Consider the following 26,389-nt stretch of genomic DNA (forward strand, 5'->3'; position numbering starts at 1 on the left):
TCAGCTTTTGTTAATCTGCAAATACATTTTATTGTTGAAGAATATTTTCACTGGTCGTAGAATTCTAAATTAAGGTTTTTTTTTTGTTTGTGAGTCTTTTTTGTCAATGCTTTAATGGTCATTGTTTTGTTATCTCCCTGTTTGCATTGTTTCTGATAAGAAGGTCACCACTAATTCTTGTCTTCCTCTCTGTGTTGTGGCCTTTTTCTGCTGTCCTAAGATTTTCTCTTTTCACATGTCTTTGGCAATCAGATTATGATGGGCCTTGATGTAGTTCTTTATTTTTATTCCACTTTTGTTTCAGTGAATTTCTTGGATCTACATGTGTACAATTTTCATTGAATCTGGAAAATTTCTGATTCCCACAATTTCTTCAGAAGTTTTCTACCCCATGAACTGTCTTTTCTTTTACAGAGAGCTTCAAATACATGTATACTAGATATCTTGGCATTGCTCTGTTGGTAACTGAGTTTCTATTTGTTTTTTTTCCTGCTGCTTTCTTTCTCTCTGTGCTTCAACTTGATTTATTTGGATTGTTTGTGACTTCAAGTTCATTACTCCTTTCCTTTGCATTTTTCAATCTCCAGGTACACCCTCCTGGTGAAATTTTCATTTCAAATATTATATTTTTCACCTCTGGAAGTATCATTTAGATCTTTTTTATATCATATCTCTTCTCATTATTTTCATGTGTACTTTTAGTCCTTAAGTCCTATAATACTGTTATAAAATCTTTGTCTTCCTCTAGGCCTGTTTTTATGAATTGCCTTTTCTCTTGTTTTGGATCATATTTTCCTTACTTGCATGTCTAGTATTTTTTTATTAGATGCTGGACATCGTATAGTTGCATTATTGAATGTCTGGATTTTATTGTCATTTTTTCCCTGGAGATTTGAAGTTTGATTTAGAATAGTTTTATTCTTTCTAGTCTTGTTGTTTTAACATTTGTTAGGGTTAGGTCTAGAGTAGCCTAATCCTAGGGCTAGTGAGGATTGTTTGTTCTAGTTCTGCAACAAATGCTGTGTTATTTTGATCAGGATTACACTGGATGTGTAGGTTGCTCTGGGTAGTATAGACTTTTTAACAATATTTCTGCTTCCAGTCCATGAGCATGGAATGATTTTGCATTTCTTTGTGTCTTTTTCAATTTCATTTATAAGTGTTCTATAGTTTTAAGCATATAGATCTTTTATCTCTTTGGTTAGGTTTATTCCTAGGTATCTTATGGTTTTTGGAGCAATTGTAAATGGGATCAATTCCTTGATTTTTCTTTCTGCTGCTTAATTATTGGTGTATAGAAATGGAACAGAATTCTGTATATTGATTTCATATCCTGTGACTTTGCTGAATTCATGTATCAGTTCTAGCAATTTTTGGTGGTCTTCCAAGTTTTCTACATAGAGTATCATGTCATCTACAAATAATGAAAGTTTGACTTCTTCCTTGCGGATTTAGATGCCTTTTATTTCTTTTTGTTGTCTGATTGTTGAGACTAGGATTTCCAGTAATATGTTGAACAACAGTGGTGAGAGTGGACATCCCTGTTGTGTTCTTGACCTTAGGGGAAAAGCTCTCAGTTTTTCCCCCTTGAGGATGATATTAGCTGTGGGTCTTTCATATATGGCTTTTATGATGTTGAGGTATGTTCCTTCTATCCCTACTTTCTTGAGGGCTTTTATCAAGAAAAGATGCTGTATTTTGTGAAATGCTTTTTCTGCATCTATTGAGAGGATCATATGGTTCTTATCCTTTCTTTTATTTATGTGGTGTATCACGTTGATTGATTTGTGGATATCAAACCACCCCTGAAGCTCAGGAATAAATCCCACTTGATCATAGTGAATAATCCTTTCAATGTACTGTTAAATTTGATTAGCTAGTATCTTGTTCAGAATTTTTGCATCCATGTTCATCAGGGATATTGGCCTGTAATCTTCCTTTTTAGTGGGATTTTTGTCTGGTTTGGGGATCAAGGTAATGCAGCCATCATAGAATGAGTTTGGAAGTTTTTCTTCCATTTCTATTTTTTGGAGCAGTTTCAGAAAAATAGGTATTAATTCTTCTTTAAATGTTTGGTAGAATTCCTCTGGGAAGCCATCCAGCCCTGGACTTTTGTTTGTTGGGAGATTTTTGAATACTGATTCAATTTCTTTGCTGGTGATGGGTCTTTTCAGATTTTCTATTTCTTCCTGTTTCAGTTTTGGTAGTTTATATGTTTCCAGGAACTTATCTCTTTCTTCCAGATTCCCAAGTTTGTTGGCATATAATTGTTCATAATAGTCTCTTATAATTGTATTTCTGTGGTGTTGGTTGTGCTCGCTCCTCTTTCATTCGTGATTTTACTTATTTGGGATCTTTCTCTTTTCTTTTTGATAAGTCTGGCTAGGGGTTTATCAATTTTGTTAATTCTTTCAAAGAACCAGATCCTAGTTTCATTGCTCTGTTCTACTGTGTTTTTTTTTTATTATTATTATTTCTATATCATTGATTTCTGCTCTAATCTTTATTATTTCTCTTCTTCTGCTGGTTTTAAGCTTTATTTGCTGTTCTTTTTCCAGCTCCTTTAAGTGTAAGGTTAGGTTGTATATTTGACACTTTTCTTGCTTCTTGAGGAAGGCCCTGTATTGTTATGTACTTTCCTATTAGGACTACCTTTGCTGCATCCCAAAATTTAGGGACCATCGTGTTTTCATTTTCATTTGTTTCTATGTGTTTTTTGATTTCTTTCTTATTTATTTATTTATTTATTTATTTTTATTTATTTATTTGAGAGGGAGAGAGAGAGAAGGGAGAGGGTCAGAGGGAGAAGCAGGCTCCCTGCTGAGCTGGAAGCCTGATGTGGGACTCCATCCCAGGACTCCAGGATCATGACCTGAGCCGAAGGAAGTTGCTTAACCAACTGAGCCACCCAGGTGCCCTTAATTTCTTCTTTAATTTCCTAGTTAACCCATTCATTTTTTAGTAAGATGTTCTTTAGCCTCCATGTATTTGTGGTCTTTTCAAATTTTTTCTTGTGCTTGACTTCAAGTTTCATAACACTGTTGTGTGAAAATATGCATGGTATGATCTCCATCTTTCTGTACTGGTTGAGGTCTGATTTGTTACCCAATATGTGATCTATTCTGGAGAACATTCCATGTGCACCTGAAAAGAATGTGTATTCCGCTGTTTTAGGATGAAATGCTCTGAATATATCTGTTAAGTCCATCTGGACCTGTTTGTCATTCAAAGCCATTGTTTCCTTGTTGATCTTCCGCTTAGATGATCTATCCATTGCTGTGAGTGGGGTGTTAAGGTCCCTTACTATTATTGCATTATTATCAATGAGTTTCTTTAAGTTTGTTATCAAATGATTTATATATTTGGGTCCTCCCAAGTTAGGGGCATAAGTATTTACAATTGTTACATCTTCTTGTTGGACAGACCTCTTTATTATGATATAGTGCTCTCCTCCATCTCTTATTACAGTCTTTGGTTTAAAATCTCGTTTGTCTGATATAAATATGGCTACTCTATCTTTCTTTTGTTGTCCATTAGCATAATAGATGGTTTTCCACCTCCTCACTTCCAATCTAGCGATGTCTTTGGGTCTAAAATGAGTCTCTTGTAAGCAGCATATTGAGTCTTGTTTTTTCTTTTTTTTTTCATCCATTCTGATCTATGTCTTTTGATTGGAGTATTGAGTCCATTTACATTCAGAGTAATTATTGATAGATATGAGCTTAGTGCCAGTGTGTTACCTGGAAAGTCACTAGTCTTGTAGATTGTTTCTGTTCCTTTCTAGTCTTTGTTGCTTTTGGTCTCTCTTTCCCACTCAAAGGGTCTCCTTTAGTATTTCTTGCAGGGCTGGGGTTTAGTGTTCATGAACTCCTTTAGTTTTTCCTTGTCTTGGAAACTTTATCTTTCCTCCTATTCTGAATGACAGCCTTGTTGGATAAAGTATTCTTGGCTGCATATTTTTCTCATTTAGCATGTTGAGTATATCATGTCACTGCTTTCTGGTGTGCCAAGTTTTTGTGGACAGGTCTGCTTCTAACCTTATGTGTCTGCCCTGTAGGTTAAGGACCTTTTGTCCTTAGCCGCTGTCAGAATTCTCTCTTTATCTTTGTATTCTGCAAGTGTCACTATGATATGTCTTGGTGTTGACCTGTTTTGTTGATTTTGAGGGGAGTTCTCTGTGCCTCTTGGACTTAAATGCCTGCTTCCTTCCCCAGATTAGGTAACTTCTCAGCTATAATTTGTTCAAATAAACCTTCTGCCCCCTTTTCCCACTCTTCTTCTTCCGGTCCCGTCTCCACAGGCAACAGCAGGTTAAGGATTAGAAGTCCTCAGTCAACAGCAGGTTAAGGATTAGAAGTCCTCAGTCAAGTATGAGTGGATGGATATTATTGCACTTTGTGGAATCACTGAGTTCCCTAAGTCTATATTCCTGATTTAATAGCTTTTCCCCCCTCTTCTTTTCAGTTTCATTATTTTCCATAATTTTATCTTCTATATCACCTATTCAATCCTCTGCTTCCTCCATCCTCGTCGTGATTACATCCAGTCAGTTTTGCATCTCAGTCATAACATTTTTTATTTTGTCTGATTAGTTTTTAGGTCTTTTATCTCTGCAGCCGGGGTTTCTCTGGTGTCTTCTATGGTTCTTTCAAGCCCAGCTAGTATACTATGTCTGTTGTTTTAAATTCTTGTTCAGATATGTTGCTTATATCTGTTTTGAACAAATCCCTGGCTGTGATTTCTTCTTGATTTTTCTTTTGGGAAGAATTCCTCTATCTTGTCATTTTCTCTAGGTTTTTGTCTTTTGCATATCAAGAAAACATGTTATGTTTCCTGCTTTGAGAGTAATGTTATATTAACAAGGGGTCCTACACTGTCCAGGGCCTTGTGCTTCAGGAAGTGTTTCTGCTGTATGCTGTGCGCCCTCTGCTGTTGTGCTTTGGCTGCTTTTTCCCATAGGTCAGTCCCTGCAGAGTGTTTGGACCTTAACTAGGTGTGCTTTGATTTGTTTGGTAAGCCTGATTAAAAACAAAACAAAACAAAACAAAACATGGCCTGATCCAAGAAAAGAGAAAAGGAAAAGGAACAAAAAGCAAATAAGCAGACAAACAAAAATCTAAGCCTGTTTCCAAAGACTAAGAAAGAAAGAAGAAAAAAAAAGAAAAAGAAGGGAAAAAAAAATCTGATCCAAAAGAGGAGAAAAGGAAACAAGCCAACAAATGAACAAAAAAACCCTATGAAACTATAAATCTGATACCAAGGGAAAAAAAGAAAGAGAAAAAAGAAGAAATGAAAAGAAAAGAAAAATTTAAAAAAGAAAGCAAGCAAGCAAGCAAGCAAGTAAGCAAGCAAGCCTGGTCCTATTTCCACCAGAACTGAAGCTGACGCTATGGAGCACTGTATCATTAGCAGACCTGGTACGTGTTGTGGGGGGGCTGTTAAAGATTCTCTTGCAGAGCAGAGGGGCGTTGGGTTTGGTATAAGCGACTCCAGCCTCCACTGGAGGCTCTCTGAATTCTAACCATGTTGCTGGGCGGGGAGGGTGGAATATGGCCTCACGCTGCCCTCGCATCCCCAGGGAGGAGAACGCACAGCTGCTGATGCTCAGGAGGCCCTCGCAGAAAAGTGAAAAATCTCCCCTCCTGTGTCCCAGGCTTTTGTCAGATTCCTGCCCTCAACATATCTGTGTGTAGATTGTTGGCATGCCAGTGCTATAGTTCTCCTGTGTTTTATCTCTGGCGGGTGGCGAGGATTCAAAACTCCAAATCAAGGGCCGGTAAGGCACGGACCCACTCCCCTCCCCCAGAGGAGAGCCTCATAGTGTGGCACTATTCCGTCCCAGAAAAGCAGTGACATGGTTGGGTGCGTGGTGGCTGGAGTCTATTGTGACTCACAGCCAGAAGCTGCAACCAGGTCACCTGCCCTCTGTGGGCACCTCTGTCCTCTGCTTCTTTTTTTTTTTTTTTAAAGATTTTATTTATTTATTCATGAGAGACAGAGAGAGAGAGAGAGGCAGAGGGAGAAGCAGGCTCCCAAGGAGCAGGGAGCCCGATGCAGGACTCGATCCCAGGACCCTGGGATCATGACCTGAGCCGAAGGCAGACGCTTAACCATCTGAGCCACCCAGGCGCCCCTGTCCCCTGCTTCTGAACGGGGGCTCAATGGCTCCCAGTGAGTCCTTTGTCCTTGGAGAAGCAAAATACCCTCTTCCAAATGTACTCCAGGAGGGGGAGAGATCTCTCCCGGTGGGACCCAGGGGATCCCCTCACCACTCCACTCTCACTCCTGCTCTCTTCCTTTCTCTCTGGCTTCTGTCTGTAAAAAGGGCTCGCTCCCCTCTACGGCTCTGTGGCTCTTCTCTCCCCCAATTCACAGCTCTGAACCTCGCATCTGTCACATTCTCTCCCTCCAGTTGTGCAGATTGTTTTCTTAATCCTCTAATCGACTTCCTCACTGTTCAAAATGATTTGGTGTTGATATAGCTGTGTTTGAGGGATGAGGCCAGCCCAGGGTCCCTCTACTACTCTGCCATCTTAACTCCTCCCTCTATTTGAGATTTTTAACTGTTTATGGCAGGAGGACAATTACAGTACAAGATAGTCTGTTATGGATGGAAGCAGACATCTCTTTATTTTTAAAGATTTTTTTTTAGGATTTTTATTTATTTATTTGACAGAGAGAGGCATAGTGAGAGAGGGAACACAAGCAGCAGGAGTGGGAGAGGGAGAACCAGGCTTCCCGCCGAGCATGGAGCCCGATGCGGGGCTCGATCCCAGGACCCTGGGATCATGACCTGAGCCGAAGGCAGATGCTTAATGACCGAGCCACCCAGGAGCCCCTATTTTTAAATATTTTAATGTATTATATTTGTTTTTCCAATTATTTATCCAAAAGCTATTCTACAGACTCGGTTTATTTAAAACTAAATTAGGTCAAGTTCAATGTAATGTAATGTAAGATTTTGGATATGTTCAATTCATTCAAATGTGTTTGTGATATGAAGAGTGACTGGGGGACAAGGAATGAGAGAAAGATCACAAGAGCTTCATGATCATTTGTTCATACTGAGGTGTTGGTGTAAACAGATGATGGGAGATAGTGAATGATATTAACTTTAGAGGGATGGGATACTTGTATGCAGTGCAAACATGTCCAGAATTGTACCTGCAATGTTCAATTTCATCACAGACATAGCTTGAACATAATATTTTGTGTGGTACCTATATTACTTGGATCTGTAGTGTTAGTTCTCTACAAATTTGCAATTTTTACAAAACTCTAGAACAAACCCATTAATTATTATCCTAAATGAATATAGGTAATTATATATACTTTTGAGACTTCTACCTTATTTCTGACAGTTATCATTTGTAACTGTAATGGTGGGGATTAGAGTGGCACGTGCCTGACATGGTTCTTAATGTGACGCTTAGGCTCCCCTTTATTACTTCCACTTTTTCTCTTCTTATTTCTGGTTGTGTGTATTCTTTCATTTCCTACTCTTTGTTACTCAAGAAGGAGTAGATATTGGGAATTACAGTGGTGAGAATTGGTATAGAGGAGGAAAAGGGTTTTGATTCATTAGTTTTTCTTTTGCATGGCTTGGTCACCCGTGAATCATGATCCACATAAATTTAGAGTCTTTTGAGGCTAGATTCCTGAAACCACAGGTTGTTTATTGAAATCTGAGAAAAAAATAACTCTAGGAGCAGGTTGACCCAGTTTCCAGTGACTTTTGGAACTATCATAATATACCTTCTTTCGTGGCCGCTCTAATGAAATAGGAATGCTGAATTACTGCAAATTGATTTTGTTTTCAGTTGTGAGAGCTTATTTAGGGGCAAGATGGTACAAAGAGACAGTATGTGTTTTCTTAAGAATATACAATGCAAATTGATTGGATTATAAGATGATATAAAATTTAATTTTTGTTTTATCAATGCTCCTTTCTCCTTCTGCTAATTTCTCCATAGGAAACATCTGTAGAATTGGCCTTCAGCACTACAGGAGATAGGTTCCTTTTCCAAAAATATTTTATTAAAATAGTGTACTCTATGATGCAGACCATAGCAATGTTTTTATTCACATTTTTCCTGGTCATTGATATTTTAAGACTCTAATGGGTTCTCTCCATATTAAAAGATATATGTACACAGATGCATACTAAACAGATTTTACATTCAATCCAAGTTATCTTTAAAAATCATGACTATATCCCATGTTAAGGCCATATTTTGAGTGAAGATAGAAGAGAAAAGTGTATTTTGCTTGAGACAGGGAACTGACATGAGTTGAACATCTATTTTTTAATGTAAATTATTTTGACTCTTTTGAGGCAGACTGTATTTTCCAAAACTAGTGGGATATTTTTTGGTCTCACATGCCCTTCCAGAAACTTGTCATTGTCCCATCTATGGAATCTATTTTTCTGCCACTTGAACTTAGGGTCTATGTAACTATCTCAATGAAAAGACAGCAGCAGAAGTGACATACCTGACATTTGAGGCTAAGTTATGAAAGGCAACACATATTCTTTCTGGCTCACTATTTTTCTCAAAATGTTCACTCTTGGAATTCAGCCACATGGTGGAAGCTTAGGACACATGGAAAGATCATGCGTAGGTGTTCTGGCCAACAGCCCCAGGAAAGCAGCTAACAGCCAGTATCAACCACCAGACATGTGAAGTAAGAAGCCCACAGATGATTCTAGAATCCAGTCTGAGAGTCATCCGTAAGCTACTCATCATGGAGCAGAGGTGAAATGTTAATTCAGTCCTCAGTCTTTGAGATGCCCCTACTAAGGCTGAGTTGAGCAGAGATGAACAACACACAGAGTCTTCCTCAAATTGCAGATTTTTGAGCAAAATAAATATCAGTCTTTTAGGCCATTAAGTTTTACGGTGCTTTTATAGGCAGCAGTAGATTGTTGGAACACATCTTAATTTGGGGCAGTAAAGTGGGATGAAAATTAAACTTAATATATGTAGTAGCAGCTTTAGGACTAGGAGGCAGGCAGAAATGGGAAGCATCTTTAAAAGTGTTAGTAAAATCCTAAAGGGGTCAAGGAAACCAGTAGAGGAAGCCTCATGGACCTGGAAAGGCTGTTGGTAAGGACTTAAAAGAAAGAGAGGAAAGTGGCATTGGAAGCTGGAGAAAAGGGGACTCTTTTTATATAGTGATAGAAAGTTTAGCAACAATGTCCCCTGCAGTAAGGTGGAAAATAAGAAACATACCTATTTTCTAGCTAAGAAGATTTGCAGAAAGAGGGTTGAGAATGCTTTGCCACCTGTCTGTTTCTAACTGCCTGTAGTAAAATGTAAGGAAGAGAGATGAGCTAAAGAAAGAACTGTTATATATAAAGTCTCCAGGACTTGCTGGGTTGGAAAAGAAAACTGTTTCTCATTCCCAGCCTCTCCAGATGGCAAATGATACTAAAATTAAGATGTGGCTTCTGAGCAGAGATCAAATCCAGGGTGCTGTCAGGAAAACATGGTCTAAATATAAAACCATTTGTTAAAGCCTCATAAAATTTTAAGATAGTGCCTTATAGACCACTTCAAATAGACAAAAGTACCTCTAAGGATCTTAAGGGGTGCCTTATAGACTCCTTCCGTAAAACAATCGGGCTTCTAAGAATCTTCAGGTAGATATCTTTAAAGGGAGCCCAAGTTAGAAAAAAAGGCTTATCTCAATTAGATTTGGACATATTACTTTTGTATAATGGGGTGGGTTATAAAGTGATTCATAAGAAACCCACAAATTGTTTAAAGGAATTTTGTCTTCTTGTACTAAAAATGATAGTACAAAATTAAGAGGTGTTTGTATCCCCAGAAATATGTGGGCAGGAGGCAGATTAAGAAAATCACTCAACTGCAAAGATGATTTACATTTTATGGAATAGAAAAGATAAGGTAGTGGGTTGAAAGAGCCCAAAGACAGAGCAAAGAGCCATGGAGACCTCTTAGGTGGTAAGACTGAGCTCTGGTCAAGGAACTGGTAACCATTTCTGGTTATATTTTGGAATGAACCAGTGACAGCCGTGTTCCAGCTATTTTCCCTATTTTAGATGTGCATACATTTAATGGTTTTCTTCCATCTATCACATCATTATTGGATGTCAAGTGTGTGTGGAATAGAGGAACTATCTTTTTAGTTCACACATCTGTAGATTAAGAGGAATGGCACTCAAGGCTAAACCCAAGGAACCACACCCAAAGAACTTCATCTCATTTAGAGCCCAAGCCTGATGAACTTGAGAGGGATTATGGCAAAGAAAGTGAGCTTATCGGTGTGGCCAAAAGTGGATTGTGGCAGATTTTAGTTTCCAAAAACTGCCTCCACAATATTTCTGGTCCCAAATGCTCTTCCAGGAAGTTGCCGTTCACCCATTAATGGAATGCATGTCCTATCCCCTGAAACTTGAGTAGACCTCAGTGACTACATCAGAGAGTAAAATGCTGCAAAAGTGATGCTGTGTGGCTCCTGAGGCCAGAGCATGAGAAGAAATAGAGCTTCCATCTGACGTCTTTCTCTTGGAATGCTGACCTTTGGAATCCCATGCTATGAGGAAGGCCAAGTCACAGGGAGAGGCTGTGTGTAGATGTTCTGGCTGATAGCACCAGCTAAGGTATCAGACAGCATCCAGAATCAATTGCCAGACATGTGAGTAACTGAGCCTTTACATGATTCTGCTCCTAGCCTTCAAGCTGTCTTAGCTGACACTGAGTGAAGCAGAGATGAGTTATCCCTATCAGACTTCGATCAGCTTACTGAATTATGGGCCAAGTAAATATCAAAATTTTAAGCCACTAGATTATGAGGTGATTGTTATACAGCAATAGATAACTCAAATGAACACTAAGAGTACTGTAAGCTGGATATGATCAACTATTCTACAGATGAAGAGATACACTAACAGCCACACAGCGTGTAAGTGGGAGAGCTGAGCTGTGGATTCTAGGGTGCCTGAATCCACAGTTTGAGTTTTTTCCACTCTTTGACCCACTCCTGTGAGAAGGCAGAGATTGACCAGAAAGACATTGAGCTGAACTAAAAAGTCCATTAAACTCTAGCCTGAGAAGATTGAGCCCAGTAGAAAGAAGATGAGATTTGCCAAGTGTACAGGCCTTCCTTGAAAACAAGGCACACTTTGCAGTCAGGAAAATTTATTGTCAAATTCTGCCCTTGTATTTACGAGCTTTGGTGTGACTCAAGAAAGCTATATAACTTCTCTGTGTGCAAGTTTCCTGAGTTGAGAAATGATGATATAATATCTGTCTTGCGAAATTGTTGTAGGGATTACAGTTTTTGTAAGGAAATAAGAGAAGCTATTATTACAAGTCTAGATGTCTGAATGTAGTCATCTGAAAATCATGCTGGAATATGGGTGGCACACATCCATTGCTCTCTGACTTCCAATCAAAATGCCAACATTGAACTTGGCTATTACCTCTTTTTCTTTTGGAATCCTGCTGCCACCTGCCATCTCTTCCCCTAATTTCAGATACTCACTGCCCTCAGAGCCTCTAGTTATCAGGAGTCTGCCACTTCCCCTACTCCTCAAAAATGTTCTTCATATCTCCTTCCCTTATCACAAAATTTCTGCCTTGAATTTTAGCTAAAAGCGATTATTTGTTTAATGACATTCAGGTGCAAATGAGGCTTAACCCCATGAGAACTTTGCACTTTAAAAGAACAGCTCATTAACTACTATGAATCTTTAATTGTTAGAAGTAGTGGGAGAGACAATTTTGTTCCCAGAGTTCTTTGCCTACTCTCTCTTTCCACCCACAATAAGCAAAGAATACTCCTGAAAGCTGCTTTGTAACCTCTCTGCACCCCTTTTGGAAAACACTCCATATCCCAACAGGCCCAAAAGAAATGAATTGTTGCCTGGGGAGAGAACTGAGATTGGCAGCAAAGCACAAATGACTTTATTTTTAAATTGTGACAATTTTTTTTCTACTTCTTATCCTCCACAAATAGTGGATGGAGTTGGGTAAGGGAGGAGGCTACTATTTATTGATCGCCTTGACATAGCAAGTGCTTTATTATGTAGCTCTCATTTAATGCCATTGTCTGCTTGTGTATTTACTTACTGGATTAGCCAAACTTTATATTCTTAGAAATATATTCACTATTAGTAATTATTTGAATCCTATGAGACACTCAAAGAAAAGAAAGAAAGAAAGAAAGAAAGAAAGAAAGAAAGAAAGAAAGAAAAAGAAAGAAAGAAGGAAAAAAAGAGAAAGAAAAGGGTAATTATGTTTTCCCTTTGACTATGGCAGGGTGACTTTACTCCATTTTGTTTGACAAAAGCATTTCTCTGTGCTGAGCTGTAGAGGCTCATGAGGTAGAAATTACAGAAACTGAAGTGTGTAACTGGAAGGTCTTTTGAACAGGCATTTTGTTTACTCCTTAGGAAATATGCAAGAGAGGTTTTTACAGCTCAAGATAATGAGGGAAATGAAGAAAGGGAATAGGAGTAGATAGAGCTTGTATCATATCACACATATTTTTATTCACTGATAGTGTCCCCAAAATACAAAAAACAAAACCCCCCCAAAAGCTAAAAAGGCATAATGATTTAATCAAGATACAGCAATATTTTGGCCTAAACAATATTCAACAGTCCCATCCAAATCTCTGGCTCCATTTCCAGTCAATATAAAGTCGTTAATTTCATTGCATTTCCTTTGGATTTAATCCTTTGAATTTTTATTTTGTTTAAGTGCTCTGTCTTAAAATAATTAAATGCACAATTTTATTATGGTAACTTTTCATTTTCTCTAGCCTCAATCTGGTCCCCTTTGACCACTAATTTCCCCATCCAGGGCTCATGTCTCAATTAATGTCACTTTAGGGGGCCAATACGTATTCTAGTTCCCATGGATGACTGTGTTTCAGAATTTTCTGGAGAGATTTGAAAATTATGGATTTCTAAGACCCATCCAAAGCTAGTGCACCATAATTCTTTTCATATCTGTCCCTTCCTTTCTATTCTCATTACTACCTAATCCAAATTTTCACTTGCTGGGTTGGCAATTATCCATTAAATGGTGTCTTCAGCTAGTCTCCTGTCTTCCCAAGAATGCTTTTGCTGGATTAATATTCCTAAAAGAGTATATCACACATGTTGTTCCTATGTTCAACAACTGTTAATTTATTCCAGTTGCTCTCAGGAATACAACTACCTTTAGTCTGAAATTTAAAGATTCTACCACTTGTCTTCTACACACCTTTCCAATGTACGTCAGTTTTTTGTTTTTTGTTTTTTAAGATTTTACTTATTTATTTGACAGAGAGAGATACAGTGAGAGAGGGAACACAAGCAGGGGGAGTGGGAGAGAGAGAAGCAGGCTTCCCGCGGAGCAGGGAGCCCAGTGCAGGGCTCTATTCCAGGACCCTGGGATCATGACCTGAGCTGAAGGCTGACGCTTAATGACTCAGCCACCCAGGCACCCCTGTACATCAGTTTTTAACTGACTTGAGTTCTCACTAGTACATAAGTTCGATGAATCTTTCTGTCTTAATTTGGGTTGCTATGACAAAATACCGTAGAGTGAGTAGCTTAAAAACAAGACTTTGTTTTTCACAGTTCTGGATGCTGGGAAGTCCAACATTAAGGTGCTAGTAGATTCAGTGTCTGATGAGGACCCCTTTCCTGGTTTGCAGATAGCTGTCTTCTTGCTGGAAGCTCTGGTTTCCCTTTCTCTTCTTATAAGGGCATTAATCCCAGCAAGGGGCCTCACCCTCATGACTTAATCTAAACTGAATTACCTCCCAAAGGCCCTGCCTTCTAATATCATCACACTGATGTTAAAGCTTCAATATATGCATTTGGGGAGGACACAATCATTCAGTCCACAATACTATCCTTCCTATTAAAAGGCTTTCTTCACATGAGTTTTTTGATAACATAAATTATTTTTTTAAAACTTTATGTTGAAAAAACTTCAGGCTTACAGAAAAGTTGCTAGTATAAGTAATTCCTGATTACCCTTTACTCAGATTCCTCATTTTAACATTTACCACATTTGTTATATCATTCTCTCTCTCTCTTTCATATATATGGCAGACATGATGCTTCTTTACCTCTACCTATTCAATTATGTATCTCCTAAACACAAGGGCATTCTCCTAGATAACTATGTACAGTGATAAAAATAGGAAATTACCATTGATAAAATGCTATCCTCTAATCAGCAGAAAATGAAGAGGCAAGATATTAAATAGAAGAAAATGTAGGCAGAATATACATGTGCAAGGACCTTGTATTGAGGCTATTAAAAGAACTGTTATAATTCAACTATAAGAAGATAAATGCTCCCCTTCCCAATGGGCCAAAGGCTGGAACACCTCACAGAAGAATATTGACAAATGGTTAATAAGTGCATGAAGAGGCAGTCAGTATTAGAAATGCGAGTTAAAACCACAGTGAGACTACTATACACTCGGTAAAATGTCTAAAAACATGAAGATAATATAACAACCCCAGATGTTGCAAAACTATGAAGTGATTGGAGCTATCATGCATTGCTTATGAAATATAAAATCATTCAGTCACTTTGAAAAACTGCTTGGCAATTTCTCAAAAAGATAAACAATAGATTTTCCCTGTGAATCATCAATTTCTCTCCTCTTTAATTGAAAAATGAAAACATATGCTCACAAAAAGATTGTACAAGTATACAGATAACATCTTCAGGTATAAAATCCAATAACTAGAAACCACTTGAATGTCCATGATTAGGGGAAGAGATCAACTGTCATCCTACTCATACAATGGAATAAGACAGTGAAAGAGACAGGAGTCAACTATATGATCAATCTCATAGATGTGATGTTGAGAGCAAAATGCAAGACACAAAAGAATAAAAACCGTATGATTCAATTTATACAAGTTCAAAATAGGCAAATGTAACCTATAGTGATAGAAATCAGAATAGTTCTTACCTTGGCAGACAGTACACTGACTGGAAAGGGTCACGAGAAAACTTTCTGATGAGATGGAAATGTTCTATATCTTGATTGGAATGTGGGATTTCAGGTGTGTATGTTTTTCAAAGCTGATTGGCTCATGTGCATTTTACTGTGTCAATTATACCTTAATAATAAATGTAATACAAAAGATGTAGGCAGGGTGCACTGGAACTATAGAGTTATGCAGGAGCCCAGGTTTACCGAAAGTAGAGCTACTAACATCTCTGGATGGGAAGGCCTGGGTGGGAGCAGAGATTTCCAAAATTCAGGAGAGTGAGTTCCCTACAACAAGCCAGTGAACTGACTTCACTTAGGTGCACAGACAACCTTTGGTGAATTTGCAAGGATAGAACCAGGTACAACTTGATTATCCTCTATCCTTTCATTTCCTGCCAGGCTTTTCCATTGCTTGAACCATTTGAAAGCCAACAGGGCATGGTTGTTCTGTAATATGTAGTCCCTATAGGTCAGCTATAGAGTAGAGAGGAGAAGGAAGGAGATTGGATCTTAAGATGAAAACAGAAGATATCGGCATTCACTTTATTTTTACTCAACTTCAAAGGGCATTATTTAATTGTCATAATGGTGGCTTGGCCAAGAGATTCTACAGATTGGGTGGTGGGGGGTGGTAAGTCAGTTGGTATAAGAAAGAGTGATCAAAAACTAATGATGTAATGTATGGTGATTAACATAACATAATAATAATAAAAGAGTAATCGGAATGATTGGTTCTGCAATTTAAGTTGTTTAGTAATGTAATGGATATAAACACATGATGGTATGATGAACAGTGTGATCCTGGTAGTATCAATGGAATAGAAGTCCCAGTAGGGTCAAAGGATTATTGGAGTTGGTGTACTAGAAGGAGTTTTTGCAAATAAAACTATGGAGGGATTTCAATTAATAGTAGCAAAATGTCAAGTATATGTCCATGGGAATCAGTGGCTAAGGTAGCCTAGAATACAAAATGATTGAAGAAGAAGTCAAGGAACCAAACAATCAGGGTAATGGGAGAATTGTTTGCATATATCTTGAAATCATCAAGAATTATCACAGGATGGTGAGAGCGAAAGAGAGTGCGGAGCTAAAAGTTTCAAAAGAATGATGAGGAGTAATGAGAGCAGAACCAGAGATGACTACAATCAGGAGGAGAAGTGGGTGGTATAGTCTGTTAATCTGAGTCATCCTTGATACCTTCTCTTTCTCAGCCCCAGAGTTAACCAATCATTAAGTCCTGTCGATCTAATGCTTTTCTCAATATTGCACTACTCTAGTCACCAGTCAGATTTTTTTTTTAAATCATTTCTCCCTGTTTCATAACATTTGTTTTCTAATTGGTCTTCCAGTACATACTCTTGTCAGTTTGTTTTCTTTGCTGCTATCACAGTGAAATTTTCTCAGTAAATATGATCATGCAGTTCCCCCTTATCTTCCTCTAATCTAGCACTTAAATTTTTTCAGTGGGTCTCTGCTGATTTTAAGATTAGGGGCACAGTCCTTCAGGTCTAAAGGGTCTGAATGATCTGGCCTCAGGTCTACCCATCTAGTCTTATCCGGTGACATATTCTCTATCACCTCTCAGTGCATCAGTCACGCAACTCTCTTGTTCTGTTCTCCAACTGGCTCTTTGTAGATTCTGCTTGCTTTGCATGGGATGTGCACTCCTTTACCTCCCCATGTTTCACCAGGTTAATTAGGAGTCATCAGCTGAAGCTCTGTTCAAATATCACCTGCCTAAGAAAAAAAAAAACCCCAAACCAAAATATTCCCAACATTTCCCAGACTGGGTCTATGCTGGCGAGACCCTCTATATATGGAACTGTATGAGTGCTTCTTATGAACGACATCCAAGGGGCTATCTCATATGGGAAATATTTAAAATTTATGTTGGCTTCTCCTTTGTTTAGGGTTATGCTCAGCTGGTTGCTGGGACAGTAAAGACTAACAGACACGAATAAGAGAACACCTTTAAAGAAGTCACAAATGAAGTCTGGTTTAATGACATAGTTTCACAGCACGAGTCTCGTGGAGGAGAACTGGTTTGGACAAGTGTGTAACTTTTACTGGAAGCTCCCTCCAATGCCATTTTTATAGCCCAGTGATTCTAATTCCACGTTGAAGAATAAGGACTGATTTTGAGCTTCACGCTTTTGTTCCAAGTGAAACAGGTTCCGCTAGATCTAAGCCAGTAGGGGCGCTGCAGTAAAGGAAAAGCCCAGTGCCTCCAAGTAGCAGAATGGGCCTTTAATAGCGACACCATGTGGTACCATGTGGTACTGACAAAAGTGTACCCGTTAGTGGTCTCAAACTTGATTTTCATCAGCTTTGAAAACATACCAGTACGGGTGATGTTTGAACAACTCTATGAGTGTACTTGAAAAATTATTGAACTGTACACTTACGGTGTGTGAATTTATGGTATACATTATACCTCAATAAAGTGATAAAAAAGTATAAAAAATGATACCAATGCTTGGTCCCATTCTTTAGCCAATTATATCAGAACCTCTGGGGGTAGGGCTTGGATATCGTTAGGTATTAAAATCTCCCCAGGAAAATTTAACAATATCTAACAAAGGTCCATATGCATTTACCTTTTGACTCAATCCTGTTTCCAGAAAATTATTCTGAAGACAGCAATACAAATAACATGCACAATGTTATTCATTGGAGCACTGTTTGAAAATGCAAAATATGAAAAACCATCTAAATGCCCATACATAAGAGAATAGTCAAATAAACTATGGTGCATCCACACCAATACAGAGCATTATGCAGCTATAAAAAAAAAAAATGAAGAAGACCTTTCCAAACCAACATACAGTGGTATCCAGGATAAACTTTGATGTGAAAGATAGCAAAGTTCCAAAATATATCAATAGGAGGGTAGGGTACCCTTTAAGTGCAAATGAAGGAACTGTAAGAACATATACATACATCTGCTCATTTGGGCAAAAAGGAATATAGAAAGAATAAATTAGACACTAAAGTGCTGCATTATGTAAGAGGTGAGTGGGAATGGAGTGGAAAGAATGTGAGAGTGGGAATGGGTGGAAGGCATGAGTGGGGGCACATCTCTAAGCCCACCTTCTTGTATAGTTCTGACTATTAGGACCAAGTAGTGTTGCACATATTAAAAAAAAATAGGTAATTAGTGTTAACTAGGATGTGTGGGGAACCCCAACAGAATACACATGGTAACCAATGAATCCAACCGCTAAATATGAATACCATAGCCACAACAAATCCGATAAAGAAGAAAATAATAGACCTAGTACTAGAAATATTTGGCCTACGAAGCCAAAGACACACAAATATGGCACTCTTTTTAGTAAATTTGTTTTTCACAGAGGTTTGTATTAGTAATTCTGAAACTACATATATTCGAAAATTGAATAAATAAGTAAATTGTGGGTAGTGAGAGCCAATTTATTACTGTCAGAGAAAGGAGTTACAAATGAAGAAAGAGGGAAAGCTAGAATGAACTCTGTGGATTAGGAGCATAGGGATGAGTTTTAACTAGTGGTGTTCAGTATGTCTATAGAGAGGGAGATACAGAGATATACAGATGTGCATGTGTTGGTGTATACTTGTATATATTTCCTGGCTCTGTTCAATTAGAGGACCTAGAAACAATGAAACCCCAGCAGCAATGAGTACACCTAATGCCCAAAACTTGGTTTCTAAGTACTATTTTTCAATGAAATAGCTGAGTCCAGGGCTGAGTGCCAGGTAAGCCTGGATCACCTTGTGGTGCCAGAAAGTGAATGTTCAGAAAATGATGGAAGCATATTGAAAAGGTCAGATACCAACCTGAAGTAGTTCCCAATTGCCAAAGCTGGGAATATTGGATTATAATTCATAGGATAAAATAAATAGCCAAGTCTGTACTGATAAATCAGGTAATTGAACGAATAACTAAATACATATAAAAGAAAGGGCTGTTTTTCCTTACAGTGGAATTCCAATGAGTAAATGTAAAAGGAACAGTGGAAATATAAAATCACCATTTGGCAAATGCCACTGTAATAATTGTTTTAGGGAAGCCTCAATGGATGCTAAAATTAGTGGGCAAACATATAATTAGAAACAAGATATTTGCATAATCTCAGAATATCTCACCACAAGATACTAATTACAAAGAAAAAAGTAGTATCCTTACAGTGGAGAAACTTGGCAGACACTAACTTCACCAAGTAATCAAAATGAACGTCACCAACAGGGTGACACATTGACATCCTGGACTTCCTAATAGGATGGCCTGGGAAGGGCATGACACCATTTCTGTGGTTTCTTGTCAAAAATACATAACTTTCATTTAATCATGAAGAGACATCAGACAAACCCAAACTGAAGAACATTTTACAAAACAACTGACCAGTACTTTTCAAAAGTGTCAAGGTCATGAAAGACAAAGGAAAAGAGACTGAGGGCCTGTCCCAGACGGGAGGAGACTGAGAAGACGTAAGGGCCAAATGCAATGTGGGATCCTCAATTATGTCTTGTTTGGGGGTTGGGGAGGCTCTCTGGAGAGCCAGGCAGGACTCGGTGCTTTTGGAATAGGTGATTGCTTGCGTAATGGAAGAGATAGGGCCAAATGCACAATCCAGGATGTGGTACGAGTCATAGAGTTTAAGAATGGTCTTGTGTCACCCTGTACTTTTCCAGTGTAGCATTTATCAAACTATAATCACATGCCTGTTTCCCCTATAAGAATATAAGCTCCATGAACAGATAGGTGCCCATCTATCTCATTCACCACTCTGTCCTGGGGCTGAATCCATTATTCAATAAATGTGCAGAAAAACATACCCTTAATCTTCCTTTGCTGGTCAGGTCCCTGCAAGCACGTTCGTCTCTCACCTTTGCTCCGAGTATCTCCAGCAGTTGGAATGCTCTGTTCATAGGTGAGTGAGGGCTCTATCCCTTTATTTAATGCCTCTCCTTCTTTCGGATTCAATGCAAGCCCCATTTTTATTGGGAAGCATCTTGGGCTTTGGAGACTAGATATAAGTATTCAGGTGCCTGTTCTTTCGTACTCCAGCCTACAGTCCACCTCAGGTCTTTCCCCCTTTCCAGGCTCAGTTATTCAACAGTAAGCAATGATTTTTGAGCAGTGATTTTCAAACTGCTTTTAAAATTTGTTCTTTTGTAATTATTGATGAGTAGATTGTTTATGTTTACAGGCCCCTTTTCTTTAAAAAAAAAAAAAATCATTGTATAATACCCAGAGGTATACATAAGTAATACAGGTAAAAATGGAACTGCTTTCATCTGGTTGGAGGAGGGGGGGAAAGGAGGGGAGGGGAGTGGGGAATAATGCAGAACGTTCCCAACTGACCACCCCATTCCCAGCCGCCACTCCACTCTCGGAGCCTCTGAGGTATGGGTGACAAACATTTTGTCCATAGTTTGAAAACTCTGGGATAGGAGATTGCTACAGTTTCTCTGCCATCTTTAGAAGCACTGGTTGGGGTCTCCTGTGAACTCAGGCACTCATCCTGCTCCCTTCCATTTTGTATTTACTACGCTACAACCTGGACTAGAAAGAACGTGTGTATCTTTTTAGACCCAAGACCTGGCACAAAGCCTTTACCTCTTGATTCACTTGGTGAAAGTTTCTTGATGATGGTCGCAAGACCAGGATTTTCAGAAATTTTCCTGAGATGGCCCCAAAATCTGGCCTGGGGACAGAGAGAGGATTTGAATTAGTGGGCAGAGCTCACTTTCTTTCTTTCTTTTTTTTTTTTTAAAGATTTTATTTATTTATTTGACAGAGAGAGACACAGCGAGAGAGGGAACACAAGCAGGGGGAGTGGGAGAGGGAGATGCGGGACTCGATCCCAGGACCCCGGGATCATGACCTGAGCCATAGGCAGTTGCTTAACCGACTGAGCCATCCAGGCGCCCCAGAGCTCACTTTCTTTTATCAGTGGGGGCTGTGCAGTAATGTCAGACAGAGGAGGCCATTAAGTGAGGAACCATTAGGAGTTTCCGAGGACACAGGGAGACATCATAGGTGCAGGATGGGCTGGAGTGGGGGAGGGGCGCTGACAAGGCCCATGAGTGTAATGGCCCACTGCAACCCAAGATGGCCTAAATCTAGAAACAGAAATGCTCACGCTCTGTCTTACATTAATTCCCTACGGCTGCCTCTTCAGCGGGTTATTCCAGGAAGGTAATTGGAACTGGCTAGTTTCCAGGTACCTTAAAGATCAAATCCCAACAAAACGTGGGCAGGCTCCAAAGCAAAACTTTCCCCAACATTCCCCAGTCTTCATCCCGCAGCCCCTATCCTCGGCTCAAGCCCGAACTCTTTTTCACATCCAGATGAGAAAATGACCGCGACTCTAATGCTGAGCACTCTCCGCTAGGTAGTTGTGCAGGCTTGATGGGCGGCGCCGGCTCCCGGGCTGTTGGTGGGAGCATCCTGCCCTCTGCTGGATTTGGCAGGAAGAATGAATTTGCATTGCCTGCTAAGGAATTAATTAGATGGAAAGTTTTTGATTTTCTCTGAAAGCAAATATTTGCTTGCATGTTGATGAGGTCTAATTAATCAGGGAGCACATCCTTTAAATGACATGGTTTCTTAGGGGATTTCCAGGTATCCAGGACAAAATCATTTTCGAACGTCTACTTCCTGCTCAGTAAGCAGGGGTGTAAAATATGCAGTGCAGACATTTTTAAAGAACTGTGAAGAATCAAAGCCACGTCTCTAATAATTTTTAATGTATGCATATGGTCTGATGTGATAGAAAGAACTTCGGGAGTACCGTCAGATTGCTTGGGTTTAATTCTATAAGATACTAAATCTCCCTGAGACTGAGTCTCTTCATGTGTCAGGCGTCGAACCCACTTTGAAAGGTTGTCGTGAGGATCGAGCGAGCTAATCACATATGTGAAGGGACTTTACTGTGCCCACTAATGCTGTGGTATTTTATACGTATGCACTATGCACAGGTTTGCACAAGAGGACACAAGTGTGCACGCACACAAGCACACACACGCACAGACACACACAAACGAGGTTCACACAAAAGTACCAGGCAACATTGTTTGATTATTGACTTTTATTGACTTCCTGAAATTGATTCTCGGTAAAACTAGAAAACAGACCAATATTTCAAATCTAGAGAATGAAAGCAGCCTTCTTAAACATATTGAAAGAAAGCAGGATGCCCTTAACATAACTTTTGCAAGAGGGCCGGGAGACAGAGCAATATTTTACTAAGTAGTATTTACCTTCGAGGGCCTATCGTCATGTTCTGTACAACCCATAAGAATGCCAGTATTTCTCACTTTCATAAACAGAAAAATGGCCAAAATGAATTCTAAGGAGAATCTTGTACAGGAATCCAATCCCCCCTCTTCCCCCCTTCCTTCTTTTGTTCTGGGTCCTTCCCTATTCCTCTCTGTCCTGTTCTCCTCCTGTTTGATTTGAAACCAGAAATAAGTTGTTTCCACTAGCATTGTCATTGCTGGTGAGGCTGAGCCTTTTCTTATCCCCTATAGCCATTCCATAAGCATACCTACCCTTTTCTCTTCGGTGCTATTATTACCATTGGAGTAGAATATGGCCCCAGCTCTTAAGTCGTTGGTCATCCATAGGGTGAAAAGTTGAAAGACAGTGATGTTGTAGTAGCTTTTTAATAAAAAAAAGATTTCAACTGAAAATTTTTTGATTTTATCCTATTCATCAGCAGCTCTGCTTAATAAAGGGTTTTAAAACCTCCCATTTGTGCTTGCAGCTGAAGACTAAACCCAAGTGTAATTGATCTCCTTGCCAGCCTCAGTAAGTGCTCTACTGATGTTTTATAGAAAATTTAACTTCAAGAAAAATGTAATACTAGTTGCTGAAGATACAAAGGAATAAGATACGATCTTGATACATGAGATATTCAGGCTTTAGATACCTATATGAATAAATATGTGATAAGGTGGTGATGTGGGAATTGAGGAAGAAATAACCAGAAGAAGTCATCTAATCTTGAAGAATGAAAAATTTTCCAGGTGGGCAAAGTGTGTGCATGTGTGCGTGTGTGTGCGTGTGTGTGTGTGTGTGTGTGTGTGGTTGGAGTAGTAGGCAAGGAGCAGCCTTCAAGGCAGAGTGTACCAGAGAAGTATGATATAGTATTATGGAAATCTGTGCTGTCGCTAGAATAATAGGGAGGGTGTGCCTAAGGCCAGAAAGGTAGTTTGGGGCCAAATGAAAACCCTATTTAAGGGCTGAGATACGGAGCTTGAATCTCACTGGGTATGTGTGTTAACGAATACACGTGAGTGGCAAATCAATATTATAGCTCTATAATATTCTGTTAGTCAGAGAAGTGTTTACTAGGGAGGAAAGTTGGGTTTAAAGTGGTATTATAATTCCCTAGTCTTTAAACATATGTGTAAGTTGCTGACTGAGAACTGCACTAGCCTCTATGTTTCGTGCAAACTGGGTTGAGTTAGTGACTCCCAGAACAGACTAGAATCCTTACTTAGCATCTTTAGAACACAACAGCTTAAATCCCTTCCGATGCATCAGAGAGTCATGCATTTTTAAGAAGTAGTTATGTCTAGTTAGTCTTAGATAACCATATACTCTAAAATATCTGGAATCCAGTGCCTGAAGAAAAGGGTTTACAATGGCATGTGTCATTTCCTATACCCGACCTGCCATTTTTTTTTTTCACATAAAATAAAAGAGAGGTCAGGAAAAGACCTGTGGATAAAGGCTCTCTGCTCCACCAAACATGCTTGCTCACCTGACTAATCATTTTTAAAAAGCCGGATTATTTATATAAACTGCTTGGCGTGATATTACTGATCTTAACTCTCCTTGTCTGACTATAGTAATCCCATAAACATCGCAAGAGACAGGATTGCTCCCAATAAAGCTTTGTTTATGGCATCTTAGGAGAAAGCCCTTTGACTTGATATTCCCAGTCCCTATCCTCATAATGAGATTTACGTGTAACCTAAAAAATTTTTCTTTTGTGTGTTTGCTCAGCACTTAGCACGTTATAGACATTCTGAAGAATGGAGCACATTCCGTTAAACAATTTGGACAAAAATAACATGCAAATAAATGGAAGTAGTGTAGCCTGGAGCTTAGTGCCCCCACCGCGGCTGTAGGAGCACAGATCATGTCTGTCTTGTTTGTTCTTCTTCCTCTAGTACCTGGCACAGAGCGGGTGCTCAACAAACATCTGAGGGATAACAAACACAATGCCTAGACTCCCTTTCCTCGTGACTTTGCTTGCTGTGGTTATCCTAAGGGCGCAATAAAGTAAGACTCCCTCCATGACTGCTGGGGCTCATGAGTTAATGTTTGCAAAGCACTTTGAACTTCTTGGGAAAAAGAATGGTGTTTTTGTTGGCACTGTATCATGTTTGCAGTGGCACATGAATTACTCCTCCTTCTCTTCCTCCAGGTGCTCGCTCGGTGCCCTCCCCCAGCTCTATGCCAGGCCAGGATCTCGCCGAGGACAGCTGCATTGCTCCTCCAGCCACCTCCAGCCCTCCAGCCCTCCAGCAGAGGTAGGGGCAGAGCAAACACTGGAAAGATTTCTCTCAGGCCTACTAAGAGACTCCGGGGAACTGGAATTCGGGTGGATCCTAAGGATTCTTAGGGCAATTGGGATTGAGAGGGATGCAGCTTCTTGGCTCACCATGGAAGGAGCTGTTAGGTTAGACAGGCTGATCCCTGAGGCCTAGATTCTGAAGGAGAACTAGAGGGCATCATACGGGCAACTGGAAGTGTGTGCACAGGTGGTTTCTTTCGTGTATATAATTTTGTTTACGTTGGAATGATATCCATTTTTTTCAAGGATTTTATTTATCTGACAGAGAGAGAGCACAAGCAGGGAAAGCAGCAGGCAGAGGGAGAGGGAGAGGGAGAAGCAGGCACGCTGCAGAGCAAGGGAGCCCAATGCGGGGCTCGATCCCAGGATCCCGGGATCATGACTTGAGCCTAAGGCAGACGCTTAACCAACTGCACCACCCAGGCGCCCTTTCGTGTATATAATTTTTAAACACATAATACAAAGCCTTGACTAGTAACTGGCAGAAAATACAGTTTCATTACAAGGAACTCCTAAGACAAGCCCGATTGCTTTTACATGGGTAAAACTTTCAACTATTAGTACTCCTTTCTCCATAATTTTTAAATATTCGATAGTGGCAAATAGAAGGGTTCTATTTCACAACAGATACAGGCTTCAATGTTTTCCAATGTATTTATAACTACAAAAATTGCCTTTATTTTTAGAAACTCAATAATTAAGCAGTTCAAGGTTGATTTGGGAAACAAGAATTTTTGTTTTCATTTTGTTTTGTTTTATTAAGAATGGCTGTCCCTTATGACCAAATTCGAGAAAGAGGTTTGTGTTTTTTTTCAGGTTACAATATATTGACTTTCAGCTGATCACACACAACAAATATCTCAAAGTAATGCAGGGAGAGCTGGTTACAGGCAGAATAACCAAACTGACCATCAGCGGCAGCTTTTGCCTTAAAGGCAGGAACAGGTCCTATTTTCCACAACGTTGAAGTGACTTGTTTTCCAAACCAACTCATGAAGTTTCCTCTGTGTGTGGAAAATTTTCCACGATGTATATTTATTTTTTTCCATGATACACATTTGTATGCTTGTTTCTGTACATGTAGCAAATATGTTCTCTCTATATATTGTTCCTAGGGCCTGGAAATGAATGTTATGTGGACAAAAACTAACCTGGTTTCCTGTTAAAAAAGAACACATAAACAATGACTGTTTTGCTTCAGAGAAAAATCTCAGGTAAGTCTGGTTTTAGTTGACAGCATGAAGTTAACCAAAAGTCTTACATTTTGTTTAAAAAAATTATGGCAGGAAACTTCTCTCCAATTAAATTAGGCTCATTAATCTGAAAACAAACACAAGCAGAGGATATTTTATAGTTAATAGTAAGCAGCATTTGAAACTCTGAGAGCTTAGTGTACCCATAAAAGCCACATGTGAAACATTTATTTGGGAGTGACTCCAGATAAGAAATGGTTTCTTTCTCTACTTGATTCATTATAAAATGAAGAACCCTGGTTTTCCATTTGTTTGGGGCTTGAAAATCACATAGGCGTTATTGACTTTTTATTGTCCCCCCCCCCTTTATTTGTAAGTTATTTGATACTAGGCAGTTTGCCCAGGTCCTAAAATAAACAGATGGGATCCCCCTTCAGGAAAGAGGAGGAGGGCAGTATGAATTAGGGAGAGATCAAATTTCTTTTTCAGAACGTTAGTGTCCTGTGGTATTGCAGGGGACTGTAAGTTCATGTAGAGAAGACAGCAGGAAAACTCGGGTGCCCCGGCTCAGAGACCAGGAGGAGTCACTGTCTGAGATTTGCCAACCAAAGTTCTATGGTAAGTTTGAGTTTGGAATGTGTGGGT

At 39.3% G+C, this 26,389-nt stretch overlaps 1 protein-coding gene across 2 annotated transcripts in view; it reads left to right on the forward strand.

Annotated features, from left to right (window-relative positions):
* Nucleotides 1-24,450: 24,450 nt before the first annotated feature.
* The window catches only part of CYTIP (cytohesin 1 interacting protein), a 75,135-nt gene continuing 73,196 nt past the window's right edge, over nt 24,451-26,389 (forward strand). Inside the window, exons 1-3 of one of the 2 annotated variants that reach the window (XM_081814385.1) lie at nt 24,451-24,507; nt 25,667-25,765; nt 26,260-26,362. In XM_081814385.1, coding sequence (XP_081670511.1) covers nt 26,360-26,362 — 3 coding nt within the window. In that variant the 5' untranslated portion in view covers nt 24,451-24,507; nt 25,667-25,765; nt 26,260-26,359. Of the gene's footprint in view, nt 24,508-25,666; nt 25,766-26,233; nt 26,363-26,389 lie in introns of those variants that run through there. The other variant, XM_081814386.1, reaches the window with a different exon arrangement.

This window comes from Leptonychotes weddellii, chromosome 3 (assembly GCF_054177405.1).
Source record: "Leptonychotes weddellii isolate Sample4059 chromosome 3, ASM5417740v2, whole genome shotgun sequence".
Lineage (NCBI taxonomy): Eukaryota > Metazoa > Chordata > Mammalia > Carnivora > Phocidae > Leptonychotes > Leptonychotes weddellii.